The 27,239-nt window shown below is 39.2% G+C and overlaps 1 protein-coding gene across 1 annotated transcript in view; it reads right to left on the bottom strand.

The window, feature by feature from the left end:
- Window positions 1-27,239, bottom strand: part of LOC136830003 (repetin-like) — a 76,756-nt gene that overhangs the window by 41,074 nt on the left and 8,443 nt on the right. The window contains exons 4-5 of the mRNA XM_067089178.1: window positions 13,651-13,666; window positions 12,619-13,502 (exon numbers count right to left, since the gene is read on the bottom strand). Coding sequence (XP_066945279.1) covers window positions 12,619-13,502; window positions 13,651-13,666 — 900 coding nt within the window. The remainder of the gene's footprint in view (window positions 1-12,618; window positions 13,503-13,650; window positions 13,667-27,239) is intronic.

The raw sequence follows: 27,239 nt of genomic DNA on the forward strand, positions 1-27,239 counted from the left end.
TCCAGATCCAATATCCGAAAATTCCATATTTCTCCTGGCCACCCTCTCCTCCTCGCAGGCGCTGCAAAAGATTTATTTTACAAAATGTTGGACCGTGAAATGGATCGTAAGTTCTTTCATGGTATTTACATCTTATTATTAACTAGAACTACATTATACCAACTTTATTAAGATTGATGATACGAAACGAGCATTGACGGCCATTAACTTGACAAGCAAGTTTCTGTTACATAGGATAAGCATTCTATTACGTCATAAATTGGAAGCAGCGAATAATAAGTGAACCTAACCAGCCAACGTTCAAATGAATAAATGGATAAATAATTAAACAAATAAATAAATGAATAATAATATATTCATAAAGAAAAAAATTCTGATGCAAAATGTCTTCCATTTCAGCCGAGACTGAAACAAATGGAGTCGTGATCCGAAGGATTTTGGCAACAAATACATCTGGCGGCTCAATATTTATGTCCATGACATAAATGACCATAAATTCCTCCTTGACAAACACATCTGTTTCTGACAAAATGTCGAGGAAAATAATGGCGTCCAAAAGTGACTTGGTTTTGCTTCCCTGAACTAAGAGGGGTTCAAGTGACCCCATTTTAAGGCTAAAGCTTTTCCCACGATTTCACCAGTCCCCGCCGTTTCTCATTACCACCAACTGACTTTATTTTACAGCTAATCCTTTTCCATGTTTTCACCAGTATGCAGCTTCTCATCACTATCACCAGACTTCATTTTACAGCTAAATCTTCTTCCATGCTGTCACCAGTCTCAGCATCTTTTGATCACCATTACCAACCATTGCTGTTTCATCTGCAAACATGTCTTACTCAGTAGACCCTACATATGAGCATCTTATGATTGGAACCCAAAATAAAATTCAATCTTTCACCAAAAGAACAGTTATTAAATGAATAGGGAAATGAAGTAATTCATAACTGAAGGAGTTGGACAGCTCTTTGAGAAGAAAAAAAAAAAAATTTCAAGTCAGAAAGCAATGCTGCTGGGTCACAGTACAGCCCACAGTGAGCCATGCATGACATACTGTATACACAAAATTCTGACTTTAGTATCCAGAATTTTTATTTTCAAATCATATATTCTGGAGTCTCCATAACTCTGGAGATCAGTTCAACATCTCAACAAAACTCATCTTTTCTAAGCGATTTCTCTTCAGTGGAATTTCATTTACGACCCGTCCCTTCTGAGGCTTATAAATCCCGGGATATGAATCCCTAGGAATATAAGGAATATAAATTCTGGGATATGAATCCCTGGCAATATAAGGAATATAAATCCCTAGGAATATAATGAATATAAATCCATGGATATGAATCCCTGGGAATATAAGGAATATAAATCCCTAGGAATACAAGGAATATAAATCCCGGGATATGAAACCCTAGGAATATAAGGAATATAAATTCTGGGATATGAATCACTGGCAATATAAGGAATATAAATCCCTAGGATTATAATGAATATAAATCCAGGGACATGAATCCCTGGGAATATAAGGAATATAAATCCCACGATATGAATCCCTAGGAATATAAAGAATATAAATCCCGGGACAGGGATTAGAAGGAGTCCTTCACGGCAACGCAACTCTTATCCTAGGCATAGGATTTAGGATTATAGCAAAGAAGGAATAACTTGGAAGTGAAGGAGAGAGAGAGAGAGAGAGAGAGAGAGAGAGAGAGAGATTACATATCATATGATCACCATACCCTCCATCGAAGTTGAAGAGTTTCTGCTAAACTTCCCTATAATTAAAATAAAACCATTTTAGGATAATAATAACAACAATAATAATAATAATAATAATAATAATAATAATAATAATAATAAATTATTATTTATAATAATAATAATATTAATAATAATAATAATAATAATATTAATAATATACCAGTAAATACTCACAAAAGTTTCAAAAAATAATAAAAAGATTCTACATCAGGTTTTCCTAGCCTCCCTCGTTTGTTTATTTCTATTTGGTTTTTCTGCAATTGTATGAATTGCTCTGCGCTCTCCACTAACTTTCAAAAGGGCAATCCATCACAGAACCGTCAATGATTGTTTGGACAGGGAACCTGAGTCTGTAGTGATGAATGAGAAACAAAACATTTCTCACGTTTGTTTTGTCAAAATTTGCAGTTGACAGGTGGTTATATCTGAATAACATTTTACAGCAATTCAGGCTTCAATCTTCATGCAAGTTTTAGTTAATGATCATATGCCTAATGCATTGTTTGAATAGGCACTGAGGGTTTCTGTGTAAGAAACTGGCCATTATGAAACATAATACAACAAATCTACTGTACGTTCCATTATCATTCTCTCTCTCTCTCTCTCTCTCTCTCTCTCTCTCTCTCTCTCTCTCTCTCTCTCTCTCTCTCTCTCTCTCTCTCTCTCCTTTCTCTGTTACCAGTTTTCTCTCTCCCCTAAAATTTGTCCATATCAGGATGGGTTTAATCACAAAAATAAATTTCGTGCAGCATCCACCTGTCTCTCTATCTCTCTCTCTCTCTCTCTCTCTCTCTCTCTCTCTCTAAAAGCTGTTCTGTTACCAGTTTTCTCCCTCTTTCCCCTAAAGGGTTTAAGCACAAAATAATAAAAAGTAAATAAATAACCTTTTTCCTACAGTCCACCCTTAATAGAGTGGGATAAACCTCACTACACAAAATAAGGTTTTACCAAGACCACTCCATCCCCTCCCTATTCTTATCTGCTCTTATTGTCGACCCCTTTTTCCGTATCAACCGTATCAATAAGTTAACCTGATTACTCCACTTTCCCGATTCAATTTGGTTCCATTAGAATCTCTTTGTCTTCATAATTATCGTTTAAGTGAAGACCATCCACTGTGAGAGTTATTATACACCTTTGCAAAAACATTTTATTAAAATGTAAACACAAAGATATCTCCTGAGTCTTATGAACTGGTACATATTTCTGTACCTGCACATGTAATATTTAGCACATTAAGTTTTCAATCTGCTTATCTTTTTTAGGCATAATGGAGAAAATGTACCCAATGGAGTTTATGTACTCAAAATGCACCCAATGGACGAAGTGTACTCAATATCTAAACTATTCAGTGGACAATGTGTACCTAATTTACGAAATGTATCCAGTGGGCAAAGTGTCCCTAATATACAGAATGCATTCTATGGAAAAAGTGTCCCTAATATAGAAAACGTCACGAGTGAAGAAATTCTACTCAACATAAAATGTACCTAGTGAACCATGTGTACCTAATAAGCAAAATGTATCCCATGGAAAAAGTGTACCTAATATACAAAAATATTTAATGGACAAAGTACAGTATACCTAATATACAAAATGTACACAGAAAACTAAGTGTACCTAATACCAAAGTAATGTATTACAAGCTTCCAGAGATTCGAACTCTATCAAATTTCAGGATCAATTTCTATCTCTGTCTCTCCCTCCAGATTTCAGTTTCAATCAGCATTCAATTTCCACCAATCGTGATTAAAAAACGGGCAAAATTAACGCAACACGAAAGGTCCTTCATATAGTAATTGCCATCAAAACTTCGATTGAATACAAAACTTGAATTTAAACAACTTTTGTGGTCCTAAAGCATATGGGTCTGACCCCTTTTTTTAATCTACTGCATCTCCTCTCCTTTCCAGTTTTAAGTCCACTGTCTCTTGCCACTGCTCCTCCATCTATTATTGTTTTTACCTATTTTTTTTTTCTGAAGCTGAGGATAAATATCAGCAGCCGATATCACCATAACCAATGGCGTGCGCCGAGCAGCATGAGAAGCCAATCACGACTGGATTCAGTGACGTTGGTTGGGGATATTTACCGCCAGCTCCTTAACAATCAAGACTAGTGAGTAATCACTACACTTTTGCCTTGTTCAACATGGAAAGGCAGAACATCAATGTCAAAAGAGGATTCCATGGGCAGACTTTGCTGTTAACAAACTGAGATAGATCTAAAAGTCTAAACCAAATTTTATATAACGATCTAAGTGAGGACGAGGAGATTTGTAAGTATTTCCTGCGTCAACACCAACGTTCGATGAAGTTTGAAGTTTTAGTGCAGCAGATTGCTGTAAAAATCGTTCAGATAGTGAAACAAGCATGAAATTTGGCACAAACATTCCTAAGACTACGCTCTCTTAGAAAAGGGCGCTGGCCACCTGAAAATCCAAGATGGCGGCTATTTTTCAAAATGGCCGCCATCTATGTTGAGATTCACTGGTTTGGGAGCATCTATTGGATGGAATATGCCAGTTTTTTTTTTTTAAACCTCGACTTTTAGGTTATAAAAATGTTCCATACCACACATTTTATTGAAAACCCTTACTAAATGAATTGTAACCAAGATGGCGTACAAAATGGTTGCCATAAAAGTTTTTTTTTCTATCCACAGCGCTAGCAGACATAGAGACCAACTGTTTTTATTTAATGGTATATTCATGTGATCAGACAGTTTAACTAATATGCTATTTTCAACTGAAATAGTAATGGTATGGTCACATACAACATTGTGTCTAAGACTGTAACCATAAAAAGAAAAGAAGAGAAATACGGACTAAACGCAACCAATCTATGTATAGGTCTCTCAACCTACACCTTTGAAAAATTCGAGGATAAGAAGGTAGGCATAGCATGACACGTTGGATGCTCAAGCTAGATTATCTACTGAAGAGAGGGCAATATTTATCTAGACTTCACATTTGCAAGTGCACAGAGCTGTGCAGGGAAGACCCAGCTTGTAGCACTTGCACCTTTCCCGACAGCCTGCTTTGCATCCACATTTGGTAAGCTGTTGGCAATTCTTGGCTAAGGGCGAGTTGGCTGTCCAGAGGACTTGCCATGCTTCACCAGACTTTTGCCATCCCCACTCAGCAGGGTTCTCTGGCTGTGGCTGACACTGGGTGGCCTGCCCCCACACACAACTATACTCTATCGACGCCTTCATGGCGATTTAGGCGTTGTCCCCTTCGTTGCCAAATGTACTTCTCTCGAGTTTTTAAAGGCCTACCCTTCCCATTTACCCCTTTTAATCCGTGCTTCTGGCAAGAAGGTTTAACCTCATTGGCGTTTGTTAATGTCTCCTGGGAGCAGTATACTTCTGGGTGTTCTCTATTGCCTCGACACTCCGAAAATATTTCCATTCTTCCAGGTCTGTTTTTCATATAGGCCTAATTGAAACTCTTTTGGACCTTCCTTGTGATTATCTCACGCTACTGGACTTCCACACTTTTAATTTACTTGATTTTGTGTCAGTTTACTTTGTATATATATATATATATATATATATATATATATATATATATATATATATATATATATATATATATATATATATATATATGTCAATACATATACATATATATATGCATATATATATGTATATATATATATATATATATATATATATATATATATATATATATATATATATATATATATATATATATATACAGAGAGAGAGAGAGAGAGAGAGAGAGAGAGAGAGAGAGAGAGAGAGAGAGAGAGAGAGAGAGCAATTGACATTTGAAAAGATTGTGTGTGTAGACAGATAAGAGAGCGCAGCATAAATATACATAGGTTACATAAATAAGATTATCGGCAGCTATTTAATTTATCATCTATTCATAATATGGTCCTTCGTTTCTTTCCAGTTAGAGTATTCATAACATTTTTCTATTCATATATCTTCTTTTCTTTACAGACTTAGTTCCAGCTTTGCCCTTTACTCGGAATATTTCATTGTTTTTTCTTTGTTTTTGTATCAGTTTTTATCGTTATAACATACAAGATACCTTTGCATGAATGCCCATACCCGATGAAAAATATCTATTGTGTTTTATAGTCTTCATAAGGGTTTGTCAAAACAAATAGATGATTATTTGGGTCATGAATGTCATATTGATAATAATACACAAGAATGCCAGGACTATTTATGATCGATTTCTCGAGCCTGTGGATGAAGATTAATGCGGGAACGAGGACTTCCTTCCATGTTGTTTGTAAGGCGACAGACTCCTTAATGAGTCAGTGAGTGTTTTGACTGAGCTTCCCTTGTGGAGGCACGGGCTGTTTGACATCTTCATGCCCTGAGGTCAGCTTAACAAGTAAGAGAAGACTGGCAGCGCTGGAAATTTTTTTGTCACGTTTAAGAATAAACGTGCTGTTTTATTGTTGTTAAATGCTAGAAAATTACGAGGGCCTTTAATAATTGGCAAAAATGGATTAGCAATCAATTATATTTGCGTTGTATAACTTATGCTGCCTTCATATACCATACAACATGAGTGGGAATATTTGATGTGGCAGCGCCGGTCACCTCCCATGCCCTGCCCTTTTCGCCATAAAGGAGCCGATGGAGTATAGCGTGGTACGCAGCACGCTTGGTGTGTTGGAGGAGAGCTCCCCTGGTTGGTGGAATGGCCTCATATGCCCTTTGTTTTCTGGCAAACATATCAAGTCTAGCCTCATCCACAGTGCCAGCAGTGCTGGATCTTTCATACATAAGTATGACAAACCTCTCCAGGACCTTCAGGTCACTCTCTTCCACTCTGAGAGGGTAGTGACTCAGTTTGGAGAACACAGTGGAGGTCTCTGGAAAGATGTTCCATGTCTGCCAGGCGGTCTTCTTGCCCTTGCTCCGGAAGGCTGACACTGTATCACAGCCTGTGAACGCATGGAAGAAGAGCATGCCATTCACCTTCTCCTGGCCCAGAGAGTTGCACAGGTCATGCACAGCAATCCAGCGCAGGCTCTGGCCTTGGCCAAATGCCACCCATAGCTTCTCTAGCCCCAGATTGTGGAGAGTGGAGAAAGCACTGACTGCAACGACAAGAACATCTGTGTCATTTGCTTTAACCGTGATGGTCTTAGCTCCATGTTCTGTGGCATATTTGGCATGGAGAAAGATGCGGTGTCAGCTTCCTCATGAGAGCACTTTTCCAGTCCCTGAAGACTAGCCTCATGAGTGCTGAGGACAGCAGACCCTTTCGTGGCAATGACAACATTTGTGGCAGACATCTGGGCAACTTTGTCTGCCAGGAACTGGAACAACTCTGTCTTGTTGGCATCGTGTCTTAGGAAATTGCGCCAGTTGGATGGAATTGTGTTCTTGTCTGTCACCTTGCGCCTTCCTCCTTGACCACGTTGGAGCCTGGTCTCAGCTTTGAGGCTGGATGTATTGTATACATCAAATACAAGATGTGATGATGTGTACTTGCTGCTATAGGACTGTATCACAGGCAAGAAGTCGCAAAGTGCATAGCCCTCAAAGGTCTTTCCTTTCTTTGGTGGCAAGGCATGGACCAAAGCTGATCCATCTGCAATGAGGACATCAGTCTTTGGTTCTTTGTCTTCTAGTGTAACATGACTCTCCAGGACCGAGGTCAGCTGAGACTTCTGACATGTGTACAGCCTACCACCCTCACTAAGGGAAGCTGGGAATGTTTGATTCTCGTGCTGGAAGAATTCCTGCAGATCACATTCACGGCTCTGACAGGATATAAATAGCTTTGAGAAAAGCTGGCAATCCTCCTTCAGAAGTTTCTGCTTTGACTGTTCTACAGGAGCAGCTTCTTGCCTGAAGAAGTCAGTTCTGTTCTTCTTTATCGGCTCATAGAAGGAGACTGCATTGTTTGCCAAAGAGTCTGAAAACTTCTGAAATTTAGTGCGACCTCTGTCAAGGTGTGTCTGTAGAAGTTCTGCTGAGCTGGGGTGGGCAATGTCTTTGTTGTCAATGGAATACAGATCCTGGCTCTCTTCCTGAAAAGGACTTCCCAAGTGTTGCAAAGCCAATGACAGCTTGCTGACTCTCTCCAAGAATGTCTTCTGCGCATGAGGTGTTTGTTCATGGTGTGTTGTCTGCTCATTAGACTCCTTACTTTGAACCTCTGTTTCGTATGCAGACACCAAGCGGATGATCTCTGGGCCAGCCACCATCCATCTTCTGAGTGCTGACGGATCTTCAGTCAGCCCAATGGCTCCGCCATCAGCCTTTATAAAGGCATTGGTCTGCTCATGAGCTTGGTCAAGAGCCATTGCTGAGAACTGGCGACTGGTCTTGTGCACAACAAAGTTGCCAGCCTTGAACTCCTTGTGCAACTCTGGGTGTGAACTCTCTAGGGTAAGCATGTCCCTGAGGTGAATAGGCAGCCAACGAGCATAGTTTGTATTATTGTTGGAAAAGAAGTAGGGTATCAGCTCATGCAATGCCTGGCAGTAGAGGACAAAATTGGCCTCACGGAAGGACCTGATCAGTAGGAATATCACAAGTTCCATAGACAACACCATGTGCCAGAAGTGGAACTGTGGACTCTGCTGTCTTCGAAGGTCACACCACTCCTCAAACTCTAATGCCTGCTCATTGTTGTTTGCTTTCTCAGCACAGTAGTCAGTGTATGCTGTCCTCAGGAGTTTGTACAAACTAGAGGCTGTAACCTGGTGCATCTGCCGTGTCCTGGTTACACTTGCAGCTGACAGGAAGGATTCTGCAGTTCCAGATGAAGCAGCAACTGCCTCCACCAGAGCTCCTGTCCAACCACTGCCATGAAGAAGAGTACCAAGAGATGTCATTGCTGCCATCTCAATGTGCAGACCACCAAACATTACCAGATACTTGTCTTCGCCATACTGATCAGGCCACTGCCACTGCACCTGCTTTGCTACGGCATAGATTGGCTGATCAGCTGTGATTATGGGTATCTGGCCAGGGTTCAGAAAATCAGTGACATCCTGCACTTTCTGCATCACGTGTTTGATCGTAGCAACAGAATGAGCATGATCACGCAGGAGAGGAAGCAATGAAGTTATGGTTACTTCAAATTCTGGGCTTCTCTTCATTGAAGCGTGATGAGCTGACCACGTCAGATTCACTGCATCATCTATTTCCTGGGTGACTATGACCTTGTCTAGCCACTGATACTCCAGTGCAAGCTGTGGCCCCAAGATATCTGTGGGTGGCTTTGGTATTGCAGTGTTTGGTGGCACAGGGTTCTTTGTTTGAAAGGAAGCTGGTGAGATGTTTGTGAATGTGTCCGGCAATTCAGGCACCGACCTCACTTTCTCAGGTGCAAACTTTAGTTGCTGTCTTTCCTGTCCAGTGTTCTCCTTGGTGGGGTGCTGAAATATGGAGATGCTAGTTCCATGGAAGGAGGTAGTGGCAGTAGTTGCAGATGGGTTGTGGTCGATGTTGTCCATCACTGCAGTGGTGAACAACCCTTTTCGCAGTACTGGGGGACAGACCACACCCTCCTCCACATATTTGCTAACTGTGGCATCTCCTAACTGTGCAGAGACCTCCAGTACTCTGTCATAAGAGATACTGAGGCCATACTGATGTAGCATTTCAACCAGGTTTCTCTTCCTGGTTTTGGCATAGACTGAGAGTCCCATGTAGACTGGGAATGGTGTTTCTCTGTCTTTGGAGTGTCTATGAGTTGTTGCTCCTCTTTGTATCGGGAGTAGCAGTTGAACTGCATGAGCTGTGCAATGGCCTGGTCTGACTTTGATGCTCCAAATCGTAACTGTGACTTGATGTCAGCCCCATGCTCAACCATCCCTACAAACTGGAGCAGGAGAGGAGGCACAGAATTTCGTACACAAGCCTCAGAAAATGTGCCATCAAACCGTGACTGATGATCAAGTATAGACTTTCTGAGAATATTTGCTGCTTTAGCAATGATAACTGCCTCTGAAAGATCAGATGATTGAGCAAGTGCTTTTCCCACATCCTTTTGAAATGCAAGTAATACATCTCTGCCAGATTTATGAGCCTCAAGTTCTGGAATTTCTGCCAGAAGTTTGTCTTTGAGTCTCGTGGAATTTACACTTGGTGACTCTACACCTAATTGTTCCAGACGTTGTTGGTAGAGGTGGCAAATATCTGCCAGCCGAAATGTGACTGGATCATCTGAACAAAGGTTGTTTTCAACAATGTATGTCATCAGTTCTGACAGAACTAGTGGATACACATCTGATTCTGACTCAGTGCTACCTTGGTCTTTCTCAAGGCTCCTCAGGTAGGACCTTTTCTGTTGTAGAGGGCACAAAGACAGGCATGGTGATACTTAAACTCCTGTGCAATGACATCCCCACCAGTCAACTTAGCAAGGAGCTTGCCATCACTAAGTATCTCTGCACATTCACGCAATTTCAAGTCAAGGCCCTTAGTACTAGCCTGTCTGAGATCAGATGCAGGTGCCACTTTCTCACAGAAAATGCAAACTTCATTGTCATGACTGGTTCGGCGCAGTTTTGCACGACTAGTCTCAGTGTTGCTGGTCTGGTCATTGGATTGTCGCTTTCTTGCACGGTCCAGTTTAGTGTTGTTAAACAACAAGCGACAGTTCACATGGTATTTTGCTGCATTTTTCCTGAGAGTGGCCTCTATGCCATCACCTTCATCCAGCCTTGCTGGATCCATTATCAGTGGCATTTCATTAATTTCACTGAACATGGGAATGTTCCTTGCCAGCATTGTGTACCCATCATGGTCTAGGACATGATGACTTGGAGGTGATGTCAAGTGCTCACCTCTTTTGTCCTTCTGACAAAGACAACACAAACTCCAGTTTGTTTTTCTACTGCTCAATATTGGATTGGCATCACATTCTGCCATGATTTCACTTTTGATTAAGGCCGAGGGGTTATCCTTTTACCACCTTAAACAAAGCACACATTCCTGTATGGGATTCAACTAGGTTCGGTCTCCCTACACCTAGCCCGATCATTCATCCAGTGCCATTTAAGTCCCGTGTGATCTGTACACCATCCGGGTAAGTACATGAACCATCATGTACAGCCCCCATACCCTTGGCTCGGCTCTCCCGCGCTGGCACATCCTGTCTATTCAGGTGCGGCTATCTAATTATAGCTGGTCTGGGGCTGTTAGAAAGCATTTGGGACACTAAACTAAACTATACTACAACTACTAGTCTAAGACTACAGGATTAGTAAAGCTGGATTAGCTGGCACTGAACCCCATGCTGAGTTACACAGCAGTGATGTCACCAGTGTGCCCTGGTTGTGTGCAGACATACACTCTTTTACATTTATTAATTTTCCTTCAAAATTGATGAGTTATTCGAAAGAGATGGCCTCATTAGGATCTAAAACCACAGAAACCAAGATCCATGCTTAAAACGATAATTGTTGAACGGGCATTATTTCTCATTATAATTATTGTTTCTACCTTTTCTTGGCAGCCATATAGCCCCATATTTAAAGGTAAACTGTACTGGGAAGCTACAGAAACATAATATTCACAAGAAATAGTATGGAAGAGCTTTACCATATTGCTAGAAGCAAATACATGCCATTCTAGTGAAAAATTAGCCAAAATCTGTCGATACTGGCCGCCATCTTGGAATTTGGCCGCCATATTAAATTTTTTGCGTGGCCAGCGCCCTTTTCTGATAGAGGGAACTTTAAAGAGCACTTGTGCAAAATTTCATGCTTGTTTCACTATCTGAACGATTCTTATGAAATATGCAATTATCTGCTGCAATATAGGGAGACAATGCTGTCAGTGCATCTTACACAGTACAACATAGGCATTCATTGAGGTTCTTTGCAGCGTCCCTTCGGCCCCTAGCTTGCAACCCCTTTCATTCCTTTTACTGTACCTCCATTCATATTCTCCTTCTTGCATCTTACTTTCCTCGCCGAGGTTTTCCTCGTGTTACACCTTTCAAACCTTTCTTCTCGCTTCCTTTTCAGCGCTGAATGACCTCAAAGGTCCCAGTGGTAGGTTTTGGCCAAAATTCTCTATTCCAGAACCTTTGCAGATTGCTAAGAAGTGTAGTGGAAGACATCATGTTTTTTTCAAAGAATTACAGTTGGATAACAGCCTAGCCAAAATCATCTTGAATTAATCTTTCTGAGTAAATCCTTTTCCCATTACAATTTGGACTCGGCTTCAGACCAGGCAATAAAGGAAGGCCCCACAGAAGTCTGTGGGAGGAGGTCATTCCCGCTGCGGTGAATCTCCCGTGCAATTGTTCAAACTAATCATTTCCTCCCGAATCTCGGAAGTTCTGGACTCTGGAAGTTGGAGGATGGGAATCCTCGCTGGAGGAAGTTCGGCTTTGCTTATTGCTTCTTGGAGGGATGATGCCTTTCGGGGAATTATGCCATTAGGTATGTTTCGCTGTTTGGATGTTTTGTATATTGGGTACATTTTGTGTATTAGGTAAAATTTGTGTATTTAGTACATTTTGTATATTAGATACACAGTCCTTTGGCTACATTTTGTATATTAGGTACACTTTCCACTGATTTTTTTATATACTGTAGGTACAATTTCTTCATTTATATGTTTTGTATATCAGGTGCACTTTATTTGGTATTTGGTGTATATGTGGTACAGTTTATCCATTGGGTACATTTTGAATATTAGGTATAATTTGTTCATTGTGTAAATATTGTATTTATCAGGTACATTTAGTCCTCTGCGTACATTTTGTATATTACGTAAACTTTGTCCATTAAATTTTTTTGTAATATTAGGTACACTTTTTCTATGGGGTACATTTTGTATATTAGGTACACATGATTCACTAGGTACATTTTATATTAAGTAGAATTTGTTCACCTGTCACGTTTTGTATATTAGGGACACTTTGTCCATAGAATACATCCTGTATATTAGGGACAATTTGTTCATAGAATACATTCTGTATATTAGTGACACTTTGTCCATAGAATTCATTCTGTATATTAGTGACACTTTGTCCATAGAATACATTCTGTATATTAGGGACACTTTGTCCATAGAATACATTCTGTATAGGCCTATTAGTGACACTTTGTCCATAGAATACATTGTGTATATTAGTGACACTTTGTCCATAGAATACATTCTGTATAATAGTGACACTTTGTCCATAGAATACATTCTGTATATTAGTGACACTTTGTCCATAGAATACATTCTGTATATTAGTGACACTTTGTCCATAGAATACATTCTGTATATTAGTGGCACTTTGTCCATAGAATACATTCTGTATATTAGTGACACTTTGTCCATAGAATACATTCTGTATAATAGTGACACTTTGTCCATAGAATACATTCTGTATATTAGGGACACTTTGCTCACTGGATACGTTTCGTAAATTAGGTACACTTTGTCCATAGAATACATCCTGTATATTAGGGACACTTTGTCCATAGAATACATCCTGTGTATTAGTGACACTATGTCCATAGAGTACATCCTGTATATTAGTGACACTTTGTCCATAGAATATATCCTGTATATTAGCGACACTTTGTCCATAGAATACATTCTCTATATTAGGGAAACTTTGTCCATAGAATACATTCTGTATATTAGGGACACTTTGCCCACTGGATACATTTCGTAAATTAGGTACACTTTGTCCATTGAACAGTTTAGATATTAAGTACACTTCGTCCATTGGGTGCTTTTTGGGTAGAAAAGCTCCATTGGGTACATTTTCTCCATTATGCCTAAAAAAGATAAGCAGATTGAAAACTTAATGTGCTAAATACTTCATGTGTAGGTACAGAAATATCTACCAGTTCATAAGACTCAGGAGACATCTCCGTGTTTATATTTTAATAAAATCTGTTTACAGAGGTGTATAAAAACTCTCACAGTGGATGGTCTCCACCTAAACGATGAATTATGAAGACAAAGAGATTCTAATGGAACCATATTATATCGGGAAAGCGCAGTAATCAGATTAACTTATTGATACGGGAAAAGGGTCGATGATAAGAACAGATAAGAATTGGGAGAGGATGGAGTGGTCTTGGTAGAACCTTATTTTGTGTAGTGGGATTTATCCCATTCCATTAAGAATGAACTACATGAGAGAGGTGATTTATTTATTTAATATTATTTTGTGATTAAACCCTTTCTGGTTTGAGCAAACTTTAGGGGAGAGGGAGAAATAGAAAACTGGTAACTAAACAGAGAGAGAGAGAGAGAGAGAGAGAGAGAGAGAGAGAGAGAGAGAGAGAGAGAGAGGATGGTGCACAAAGTTTTCTTTTTTGTTTTTGTTTATTTTGTGATTTAACCCATCCTGTTAAAGACGAATATTAGGGGAAAGAGAAAACGGGTAACAGAGAGGGAGAGAGACAGACAGAGAGAGAGAGAGAAGTTGATGGTGCCGAAGTTTATATATTTTGTTTATTTTGTGATTACACCTATTCTAATGTAGACAAATTTTAGGGCAGAGAGAAAACCTGTTAAGAGAGAGAGAGAGAGAGAGAGAGAGAGAGAGAGAGAGAGAGAGAGAGAGAGAGAGAAAGGATGGTGCACGAAGTTTGTTCATTTTGTAATTGAGCCCATTCTGATATAGACAATTTTAGGGCAGAGAGAAAGCTGGTAACACACACACAGAGAGAGAGAGAGAGAGAGAGAGAGAGAGAGAGAGAGAGAGAGAGAGAAGTAGGGGAGGCGCACGAAGCATGAATTATTTATTGAAAAAAAAGATAATTTTGTTTGACGAATCAGCTGGGTCCGATAAACATTTTACCAACATCACCGGTGGTATAATTACTACAGAAATAGTTTCAAAAGTTCAAATGTCCCAGTTATTACGAACAGAATATTCGTTCTTTCAGGCAACAAAATGCAACGGCTGGTACGCTTGGCCATTTGACTATAATTATCATTATACATTTTAAATTTTGCAGACGTATTTTTTTAGTGGAAATTTATTCCCCGTTATCAGAAGCATCAGGGCTTTATGGCATTATAAATACACCGGGTTTTTAAGCTGACGCCTTTTTTCATTTGTGTAGAGTCTAATTTGGAAGTGTGATATATTTGGTTTTTAGTTTTCTATAAAAGAAAACTATTATGTCGGCTTTGTCTGTCCGTCCGAATTTTTCCTGTCCGCCCTCAGATCTTAAAACCTACTTAGGCTAGAGGGCTTCAAATTGGTATGTTGATCATCCACCCTCCAATCATCAAACATACCAAATTGCAGCCCTGTAGCTTCAGTAATTTAAGGTTAAAGCCTGGCAACGGTATAGGACAGTCCACCACCTGGCCGTGGTTAAAGTTTCATGGGCCGCGGCTCATACAGCATTAATGCGAGACCACCGAAAGATAGCTCTATTTTCGGTGGCCTTGATTATACGCTGTACAGAAAACTGGATTGCGCCGAAGAAACGTCGGCGCATTTTGTGCTTAATATTTAAAACGAAGTCCCCTTCTGTTTCCAGATGATTTCCGTTTCAGACCCATCTGTTTTTCTCCTCCCATCCCCTTAATGGGTTATTTGGTCAGTTTGGGCAAGATACAGACACCAGGATGGGTGTCCCGTAGGACTCTGTATCTCGACAGATATGAGAATACTTCCATTCTGCAGCAAAGCATGTCATAAACATATGTCGGCAACTTGCCGCTCACACATCATAAACAGGTTAAACACAAGTCAACGACTTGTTGGTAGTCTTCACCGGTGCCACTTTCGATTGTCCACAGAATCGGTACTCAGTTGCTTTCGTTGACTTATTTTCAACATGTTTGTGACATGTATTCAATAAGTTGCCGACCTGAGTTTATAACATGATTAAAGGCTCTTGTGCTACTCCTGTTACGGTCCGAGTTTTGACATGGTGTGACAAGTTAGGATCAAAGAAGAAACTTAAAACTTCAAACTTCATCGAACGTTGGTGTTGACGCAGGAAATACTTTTACAAATCTCGTCCGCACTTAGATCGTTATATAAAATTTGGTTTAGACTTTTAGATCTTTCTCAGTTTGTTAACAGTAAAGTCTGCCCATGGAATCCTCTTTTGACATTGATGTTCTGCCTTTCCATGTTGAACAAGGCAAAAGTTTAGTGATTACTCACTAGTCTTGATTTTTAAGGAGCTGGCGGTAAATATCCCCAACCAACGTCACTGAATCCAGTCGTGATTGGCTTCTCATGCTGCTCGGCGCACGCCATTGCTTATGGTGATATCGGCTGCTGATATTTATCCTCAGCTTCAAAAAAAAAAAAAAAATAGGTAAAAACAATAATAGATGGAGGAGCAGTGGCGAGAGACAGTGGACTTAAAACTGGAAAGGAGAGGAGATGCAGTAGATTAAAAAAAGGGGTCAGACCCATATGCTTTAGGACCACAAAAGTTGTTTAAATTCAAGTTTTGTATTCAGTCGAAGTTTTGATGGCAATTACTATATGAAGGACCTTTCGTGTTGCGTTAATTTTGCCCGTTTTTTAATCACGATTGGTGGAAATTGAATGCTGATTGAAACTGAAATCTGGAGGGAGAGACAGCGATAGAAATTGATCCTGAAATCTGATAGAGTTCGAATCTCTGGAAGCTTGTAATACATTACTTTGGTATTAGGTACACTTAGTCTTCTGTGTACATTTTGTATATTAGGTATACTGTACTTTGTCCATTAAATATTTTTGTATATTAGTTACACTTTTTCCATGGGGTACATTTTGCTTATTAGGTACACATGGTTCACTAGGTACATTTTATATTGAGTAGAATTTCTTCACTCGTGACGTTTTCTATATTAGGGACACTTTGTCCATAGAATGCATTCTGTATATTAGGGACACGTTGCCCATTGAATACATTTCGTAAATTAGGTACACATTGTCCATTGAATAGTTTAGATATTGAGTACACTTCGTCCATTGGGTGCCTTTTGGGTAGATAAACTCCATTGGGTACATTTTCTCCATTATGCCTAAAAAAGATAAGCAGATTGAAAACTTAATGTGCTAAATATTACACGTGCAGGTATAGATATATGTACCAGTTCATAAGACTCAGGAGATATCTTTGTGTTTACATTTTAATAAAATGTTTTTGCAGAGGTGTATAATAACTCTCAAAGTGGATGGTGTTCACTTAAACGATAATTATGAAGACAAAGAGATTCTAATGGAACCAAATTGAATCGGGAAAGTGGAGTAATCAGGTTAACTTATTGATACGGTTGATACGGAAAAAGGGGTCGACAATAAGAGCAGATAAGAATAGGGAGGGGATGGAGTGGTCTTGGTAAAACCTTATTTTGTGTAGTGGGGTTTATCCCATTCTATTAAGGGTGGACTGTAGGAAAAAGGTTATTTATTTACTTTTTATTATTTTGTGATTAAACCCTTTTAGGGGAAAGAGGGAGAAAACTGGTAACAGAACAGTTTTTAGAGAGAGAGAGAGAGAGAGAGAGAGAGAGAGAGAGAGAGAGAGAGAGAGACAGGTGGATGCTGCACGAAATTTATTTTTGTGATTAAACCCATCCTGATATGGACAAATTTTAGGGGAGAGAGAAAACTGGTAAGAGAGAGAGAGAGAGAGAGAGAGAGAGAGAGAGAGAGAGAGAGAGAGAGAGAGAGAATGGAACGTACAGTAGATTTGTTGTATTACGTTTCATAATGGCCAGTTTCTTACACAGAAACCCTCAGTGCCTATTCAAACAATGCATTAGGCGTATGATCATTAACTAAACAAACTTGCATGAAGATTGAAGCCTGAAATGCTGTAAAATGTTATCCAGATATAACCACCTATCAACTGCAAATATTGACAAAACAAACGTGAGAATTGTTTTGTTTCTCATTCATCACTACAGACCCAGGTTCCCTGTCCAAACAATTATTGACGGTTCTGTGATGGATTGCCCTTTCGGAAGTTAGTGGAGAGCGCAGAGCAATTCATACAATTGCAGAAAAAGCAAATAGAAATAAACAAACGAGGGAGGCTAGGAAAACCTGATGTAGCATCTTTTTATTATTTTTTGAAACTTTTGTGAGTATTTACTGGTATATTATTATTATTATTATTATTATTATTATTATTATTATTATTATTATTATTATTATTATTATTATTATTATAAATAATAATTTATTATTATTATTATTATTATTATTATTATTATTATTATTATTATTATTATCCTAAAATGGTTTTATTTTAATTATTGGGGAGTTTAGCAAAAACTCTCCAACTTCGATGGAGGGTATGGTGATCACGTGATATGTAACCTCCCTCTCTCTCTCTCTCTCTCTCTCTCTCTCTCTCTCTCTCTCTCTCTCTCTCTCTCTCTCTCCTTCACTTCCAAGTTATTCCTTCTTTGCTATAATCCTAAATCCTATGCCTAGGATAAGAGTTGCGTTGCCGTGAAGGACTCCTTCTAATCCCTGTCCCGGGATTTATATTCTTTATATTCCTAGGGATTCATATCGTGGGATTTATATTCCTTATATTCCCAGGGATTCATGTCCCTGGATTTATATTCATTATAATCCTAGGGATTTATATTCCTTATATTGCCAGGGATTCATATCCCAGAATTTATATTCCTTATATTCGTAGGGTTTCATATCCCGGGATTTATATTCCTTGTATTCCTAGGGATTTATATTCCTTATATTCCCAGGGATTCATATCCATGGATTTATATTCATTATATTCCTAGGGATTTATATTCCTTATATTGCCAGGGATTCATGTCCCAGAATTTATATTCCTTATATTCCTAGGGATTCATATCCCGGGATTTATAAGCCTCAGAAGGGACGAGTCGTAAATGAAATTCTACTGAAGAGAAATCGCTTAGATAAGATGAGTTTTGTTGAGATGTTGAACTGATCTCCAGAGTTATGGAGACTCCAGAATACATGATTTGAAAATAAAAATTCTGGATACTAAAGTCAGAATTTTGTGTATACAGTATGTCATGCTTGGCTCACTGTGGGCTGTACTGTGACCCAGCAGCCTTGCTTTCTGACTTTAAATTTTATTTTTTTTTATCTTCTCAAAGAGCTGTCCAACTCCTTCAGCTATGAATTGCTTCATTTCCCTATTCATTTAATAACTGTTCTTTTGGTGAAAGATTGAATTTTATTTTGGGTTCCAATTATAAGATGCTCATATGTAGGGTCTACTGAGTAAGACATGTTTGCAGATGAAACAGCAATGGTTGGTGATGGTGATCAAAAGATGCTGAGACTGGTGACAGCATGGAAGAAGATTTAGCTGTAAAATGAAGTCTGGTGATAGTGATGAGAAGCTGCATACTGGTGAAAACATGGAAAAGGATTAGCTGTAAAATAAAGTCAGTTGATGGTAATGAGAAACGGCGGGGACTGATGAAATCGTGGGAAAAGCTTTAGCCTTAAAATGGGGTCACTTGAACCCCTCTTAATTCAGGGAAGCAAAACCAAGTCACTTTTGGACGCCATTATTTTCCTCGACATTTTGTCAGAAACAGATGTGTTTGTCAAGGAGGAATTTATGGTCATTTATGTCATGGACATAAATATTGAGCCGCCAGATGTATTTGTTGCCAAAATCCTTCGGGTCACGACTCCATTTGTTTCAGTCTCGGCTGAAATGGAAGACATTTTGCATCAGAATTTTTTTCTTTATGAATATATTATTATTCATTTATTTATTTGTTTAATTATTTATCCATTTATTCATTTGAACGTTGGCTGGTTAGGTTCACTTATTCGCTGCTTCCAATTTATGACGTAATAGAATGCTTATCCTATGTAACAGAAACTTGCTTGTCAAGTTAATGGCCGTCAATGCTCGTTTCGTATCATCAATCTTAATAAAGTTGGTATAATGTAGTTCTAGTTAATAATAAGATGTAAATACCTTTGAAGAACTTACGAGCCATTTCACGATCGAACATTTTGTAAAATAAATCTTTTGCAGCGCCTGCGAGGAGGTGAGTGTGGCCAGGAGAAATATGGAATTTTCGGATATTGGATCTGGACCCTTTTCCCCTTCGCCCTCCCTCCCTCTCTCCCTCCCTCCACTCCCATCTCCTCTGCAACATCTCAGCCTCCCCCTCACTCCCATCCCCACTCTCCCTTCCCTACCCTCCCGAGATCACCTCTAGATGGTTTCCCCTGCGGGTTTCCAAAGCCTTAAAAGATTACCTGAGAGTACTTCAAAAAGGAGATAGTGGACCATAAGTTCCCCACCTCTAAACCCCCTTTCCCCTTCTTCATTTTAAGGATGGAAATTCACTATTTCTGGCCGGTTATACTCTTCGTTAAGGGGATAGTACCGTCAGTGCACCTCACTTGGCGCACTGTAGGCATTTACTAAAGGATGTTTGCAGCGTCCCTTCGGTACTTAAATGATGTTACCTTTTAATCTTTACCTTCATTCCCGCTTCCTTTCTTCTTCTTTGCTGTCCAGCACCTCTAACTGGTACTTCTTAATGCAGCTGTGGGGTTTTCTCCCAGTTCCTTCTTTATGTCCTTGTATTTCATCTCCTCTGTTTTCTGGATCTCTTTATCTTACTGTCCAACCACTCCAACTCCAATTCCTGTCACTGTCTTGGGCATTGAATGGCCGAAAGTGGACCAGTGCTTTGCTTGACAGCCTGAACATCATAAAATCGATGGATATTTTTATGATTTATTGCTTACCAGCTAGTTGTTTACTTATTACCAGGAATATTCATGTAAATTCTACTCATGTAAGTTGTACATCATCCCAACAATGTGGTTTGAATTTGGGTTGTATAAAATAAGTTTCAAAATGCTTAGTATGCTGTGGTTGGTATGACACCACCTGAAGTGACGTATGCAGACAGTATGACGTCAAGTGAAAAGGGTCACGTGACCTCAGGCATCGACGCATCAACTTTGGGAGAGACGCTGCAAGGTCTGTGGTGCAAGCACTTAAAGGTGCCTGGATGGATTGCCTCTTTCAGAAGGGGACATAAAGAGCAGAGAGAGAATTTAGCAAATGGAAGGAAACACAAGTTTATTGACGATTGAGTCAGGATTCTCAAGACTTCCCAGAAAAGGATGTGTTTGATGTTTGTCTTCTCTGAGGCAAAGCTGCGATGTTTTGTGAAGTTTGGTGATTGCCTGACACTTAACGCAGATGGGGAGATGTCTTGGTCATTCTCCTGCTGGTGGCTCGAGTTGTGTTTGGATTCTTCTGGGAAAGAGCTTTTTCCGAATGCTCTTTGATACCTCATGTTGCAAATGGATTGTTGATCTTTGATTTAAAAGACAACCTTAACGAAGATGTTGCCCCTTTTGTAAGGAAATTATGTTCTCTTCGTGTGACTCATGAGTTGTTGCGGTTATTCTACTTGAGTGTAATTTCAAGGTTTGTCTTTTGGTTTTCCAAGTTTTGGTTTGGTCGTAACCTTTTGGGATTCGGTAAAAAGGCTCTCCTCTTTTATAAAAAGAAATCGATGCCTCATTCATGTGAAGGTAGAGTGCCTCCACCTGGCTTGAAGCAAACAGTCTTAGACCACTGCTCATTTATAAGCCACCTTTAATCATTCGTCTAATCAAAGATGACAAGCTCATAAGGCCAGAGGATGAAGTTATCTTTGGTTTCTTCGAGTTTGTGGATGTGGGATTGAATAGAAAAAGACATTTTAGCCTCTGCCTCAACACCTAACCACACCTCAGCCTCCCTCAACTCTACATCAACCTTTTCATTTCCTTTACCATCACTTAATCTTCTCAGCTACGCACTCAAAAGAATTGGCCTTTCACCGACTTCAATTCTTCCTCAGCCTCCCAGCCAACGTCAGTCCCGAACCCTCCTCCTCCTCCTCCTCCTCCTCCTCCTCCTCCTCCTCCTCCTCCTACTCATAACCCTACTGTATCCGTCCTTTATCAGTAATTTACAGCCGTTGTTGAGGAGGTGTGATGACGGCCATAACATGACCTGGGAAGACCTTGCCAACTGCCTCTGGCGATGAAAGATGGGGGAGGAAGAACGTCCGCCTTTGAGTGAGGGATTTTCTCTTTTGTTCTTTTCTTTTGTCAAATTGACGGTGTTGAGGGTGACTGTGGTGAGAGAGAGAGAGAGAGAGAGAGAGAGAGAGAGAGAGAGAGAGAGAGAGAGAGAGAGAGAGAAAGAACGTATGCGTTCGAGTGAGGGAATTTTTTTTTCTTTTTGTCAAATTGACGGTGCTGAGAGTGACTGTGATGACAGAGAGAGAGAGAGAGAGAGAGAGAGAGAGAAAGGACGTATGCGTTCGAGTGAGGGAATTTCTTTTTTTCTTTTTGTCAAATTGACGGTGCTGAGAGTGACTGTGATGACAGAGAGAGAGAGAGAGAGAGAGAGAGAGAGAGAGAGAGAGAATGCTGAGGATTCGGTAGATGCTTTTATCTTTAGTTTTATATTTTAGTTGTTCCATGATAGATCGAAAATGAACGGTGGATATCGAGATACAGAATATGAAGTCCTTGTTTATGTAGATGTAAGATCTCCGTTGTGTCCAAAGTCTTCTTTTATTTATTTTAAAGCTTTTATTTTCTACAGAGGATTTACATCTGCAGAGAAAGTCTTCACAAGGAAACTTAAACAAATGGTTTTGTGTATTTATGCAAATTCAATTCGTCTTTCTTAGTTTGTGAATACATAGACTCCAGTGCATCCTTCTTTGCTGTTAGTCTTTTTTTTTCTTTTCTCGTTTATTAGTGTGTTTTCTTTTCTATAATGTCTGAAAACAAAGTTTTCACAAGATTAATTGAACCTCTTCACTTCATGGAACGCTCAGAATATCCTAACCTAAACTGAGTATCCATTGTATCCTAATGGTACCTAGACTTACCTTGTACCTGTCCTTATACCCACAGGATATGTTATAATTCCCCGTTGTACCTTGTACTGATGTCAATTGAGAGAATATATGATTAGGATATGTTATAATCCCGCGTTGTACCTTGTACTGACGTCATTTGAGATAATATATGGAGTTCTTGATTTTTTATATGATGATAGTCAAGGAATTTTTGAAGTGGAGTCCAATTTAAAACCTCAACAGAGATCAATTTTTGTATTAAAACATTGCGCAAATTCTGTTGTTCTATATAATAATGATAATTCACCGAATTTCTGAAATGGAATCCATTTTTAAATCTCAACAATTATTGCAAATTCTGTTTGCAATAACTTTGCAAATTCTGCCTATGCTGTATGCAAATTTGTAAATTCTGTTTGCAAATTGTAAAACTTATTGCAAATTCTGTTGCTCCAAATAATAAGGATATTTCACTAAATTTTTTGGATGTGGAATCCGTTTTTAAACCTCATCAGAAACAAATCCTTTTGGTTTTAATACTTACCACAAATTCTTTTTGGTTTTAATAGGTATCGCAAATTCTTTTTGGTTTTAATAAGTATCACAAATTCCTTTTGGCTTTAATACGTATCGCCAATTTCGTTCAGTAGTTTGGTAATGTTATAGGCGACTGATGCCAACTATGCGGGTCAGAGATTAATTAAGAGTTTTTCTGCCGCACTTTGATTGGTTTGTGAAAATTCTCTGGACCAATTACGAGAGTCGGTTTTGGGCTGTTTGGGCTGGCCAGTGGTGAGCTCTCTCTCTCTCTCTCTCTCTCTCTCTCTCTCTCTCTCTCTCTCTCTCTCTCTCTCTCTCTCTCTCTCAAAATGTACGATACATTATTTGTTTCTGAAGATAGTCACGTCATGATTGTACAAATGGCTATGGACAATAATTAGTGTTTTACCATATAAAAAACAAATCGTGTTTTTTGAGCAGAATTTCGTATGTAATTTCTTCTGATTGATTAGGTTTACGTTTCTTTATTGTGTTAGTGAATGTCTCATTTAACTCTAACTGCACTTCATATATCAGTAATAAATTTAATCTTCAGGTCCTGTAAAGATTAACTTTATGATCAAACACAGTAGCATATAAACACAACACGATGTGATGTTTACATTAATCATAAGCTTAAACCTGTTGTGATGAAATGCAGTATGGTAATCAGTCCCTCATTTGATTTATTCTTTTACTCTATGACACTTTATATCATTATTTATTTCTGTAAACATCATAATCCCGTAGACTTGAGGACAATAATTCTCTAGGAAATAGAAACTGTTTGAAATACTCATCTTTGATTTTGTGAATGAAATGCTTTCTCCCTTTCTTTCCATACTTTCTGTTAAGAGAAAACCCAGAGAAAGGCGAAGGGCATGGAGAGAGAGAGAGAGAGAGAGAGAGAGAGAGAGAGAGAGAGAGAGAGCGAAATGGTATAATATTTTCTAGAAAATATAAGCTGCTAATTTTATGAATGAAATTCTTCTCCCTTTCTTTCTATACTTTTTGGTAGGGGAAAGCCCAGAGAGAGAGAGAGAGAGAGAGAGAGAGAGAGAGAGAGAGAGAGAGAGAGAGAGAGCAAGAGCTGATATCATGGAGAACGTGACAACCCACAGAGGTCCTTCTACCCTGAAATCGTTAAACTAGCTTCAAGTATCTTTCCTTGTGTTTCTCGCTGTTTTACTTTAAGCTAAAACTATCAATACTCTTTGCCGCTGTTAAACAACCCGTGAAAGAACACGTATGCAAATTTATAGATGCATTTTGTAACGTATGAACGTAACTGGCTGCTTGTTTATATAAAATTCGCGGGCATTGACTTTAAACTTTCTCCATAAACGTATATCAATTGAAAGAATATATGGAACTCTTGTGTCTTTAAGCATTCTGGGGGAACGTTTACTGGGACACCATTCCAAGCAAACGTACTTAGTCTCTTTGGGGCGTTAAACGTTGGCCGCTTCAACATCGGAAATTCACGCGTCTCAATTTCATGGGATTGATCGCTAACATTAGCGGAATAAATGCTTCCCACCTCGCTACATTTTAGCGGAATTCGCTGGATGCTGCTGCTGCTGCTGCAAATGGTGCGTCGTTTTCTAGCATCAGGTTTAATACGACTCAGTTTGCTGGAGGAGATTTATCTCGGCTCCAACTAGAATGTGGAACAGTTGAACAAACTCTGTCGTGGAATATTCTGGTCTCAAATACTTAGCGAGAGCGAATTCATTCCTGCTCTCTGTTGCTGCTTCTGACCTCATCTCCTGAATTTCAGGTGTATCGGTTTTATCTTCTGTTCCCTCATGTTTATTTAATTATCACTTTTCCTCGTAACTTCTCTCTCTCTCTCTCTCTCTCTCTCTCTCTCTCTCTCTCTCTGTGGGGCCCTCTTGTGTTTATTATAATCTGTTGACTTTGTCCATAAGGGTTTTCAACTGAGAAAATAAAAAAAAGAAAAAGAAAGAAAGAAAAAAGGAGAGACAGTGTTGAGATTCATGTCGTTAAATTATTGTGGAAGGTTTCAGTACTATTTGAACAGCAGTAGCTGCTGGAGAGAGAGAGAGAGAGAGAGAGAGAGAGAGAGAGAGAGAGAGAGAACTAGCCCATGTCCAAGGCATATTGAATTTGAATACATGAATAATCTCGTGCCGTGAGTTTCAAAACACAATAATCTCGTGATGCTGTTTACCGAAGTCCTGTCAATAAGCTGCCTATTTAATGACGATTTGGGATGAAACGCTGTGTTTGTGAAATGTCCCACTGCAGAGGGACTGAACAGCTTTGTCGTAGCTGGGAAATAATAGTTTGATATTTTCCGTAGGGCGGCAGTGTCTTCAGTGCACCTCACGTGGTGCACTGCAGGTTCTATTAAAGGGCGTTGCAGCTGTGGGGTCTTCTCCCAGTTCCACCTTTAGGTCTTGTACTTCATTTCCTTCATTTTCAGGATCTCTTTATATCTAGCTGTCCAACCGCTCCAACTGCCTCTTTTCACTGTCTTGAGCGCTGAATGGCCGTCCCCGGAGCTTCGTTTGACAGCGTAAATTTCATAAACCAATCAATCAATAGTTTATTTACTTCTGGACTGGTTTGGTAACTAATACTGTCATTGTCGTATGAAATGTATATCTCTGTAGAGGGCAAGTTCCTGCCCAGGGACGTTTCGTACCGTCTGAAAGCACGGAAAAAGGTACTGTCGTTGTGTATACTTGATTAGGGTCTAGTGGTGAGAGAGGCTTGATCCCGGACTGGACGACGGTAAGTCGCTGTTAAAAACTTTTCAAAACCTTTGGCCCCGTAGGGAGACAGTGCCGTCAGTGCATCTTACACGGTACAACATAGGCATTAGTTGAGGTTCTTTGCAGCGTCCCTTCGGCCCCTAGCTTGCAACCCCTTTTATTCCTTTTACTCTACCTCCGTTCATATTCTCTTTCTTCCATCTTACTTTCCTCGACCCTCTCCTATCAGTTTTTTTATAGTGCGACTGCGAGGTTTTCCTCCTGTTACACCTTCCAAGCCTTTGTACTCACTTCCTTTTCAGCTCTGAATGACCTCAAAGGTCCCAGTGGTAGGTTTTGGCCAAAATTCTTTATTCCAGAACCTTTGCAGATTGCTAAGAAGTGTAGAGGAAGACATCATGTTTTATTTCAAAGCATTACAGTTGGGTAACAGCCAAGCCAAAACCATCTTGAATTAATCTTTCAAAGTAATTCTTCTTCCCATTACAATTTGGACTCAGCTTCAGACCAGGCAATAAAGGAAGGCCCTGCAGAAGTTTGTGGGAGGAGGTCATTCCAGCTGCGGTGAATCTCCCGTGCAATTGTTCAAACTAATCATTTCCTCCCGAATCTCGGAAGTTCTGGACTCTGGAAGTTGGAGGATGGGAATCCTCGCTGGAGGAAGTTCAGCTTTGCTTATTGCTTCTTGGAGGGATGATGCCTTTCGGGGAATTGTGCCATTGGGTATGTTTCGTTCATTGGATGTTTTGTATATTGGGTACATTTTGTTCGTTGGGTACATTTTGTGTATCGGATAAAATTTGTGTATTTAGTACATTTTGTATATTAGATACACAGTCCTTTGGCTACATTTTGTATTTTAGGTACACTTTATCCACTGATTTTTTTATATATAGGTACAATTTGTTCATTTATATGTTTTGTATATCAGGTAGACTTTATTTGGTATTTTGTGTATATGATATACTGTTTATCCATTGGATATATTTTGAATATTAAATACAATTTGTTCATTGGGTAAATATTGTATATTAGGTACACTTAGTCCTCTGTGTACATTTTGTATATTAGGTATACTTTGTCCATTAAATATTTTGTATATTAGGTACACTTTTTCCATGGTGAACATTTTCCTTATTAGGTACACATGGTTGACTAGGTACATTTTATATTGAGTAGAATTTGTTCACTCGTGACGTTTTGTATATTAGGGACACTTTGTCCATAGAATGCATTCTGTATATTAGGAACACCTTGTCCATAGAATGCATTCTGTATATTAGGAACATCTTGTCCATAGAATGCATTCTGTATATTAGGAACACCTTGTCCATAGAATGCATTCTGTATATTAGGAACACCTTGTCCATAGAATGCATTCTGTATATTAGGAACACC

This window comes from Macrobrachium rosenbergii, chromosome 45 (genome assembly GCF_040412425.1).
Source record: "Macrobrachium rosenbergii isolate ZJJX-2024 chromosome 45, ASM4041242v1, whole genome shotgun sequence".
In the NCBI taxonomy this organism is placed as follows: domain Eukaryota; kingdom Metazoa; phylum Arthropoda; class Malacostraca; order Decapoda; family Palaemonidae; genus Macrobrachium; species Macrobrachium rosenbergii.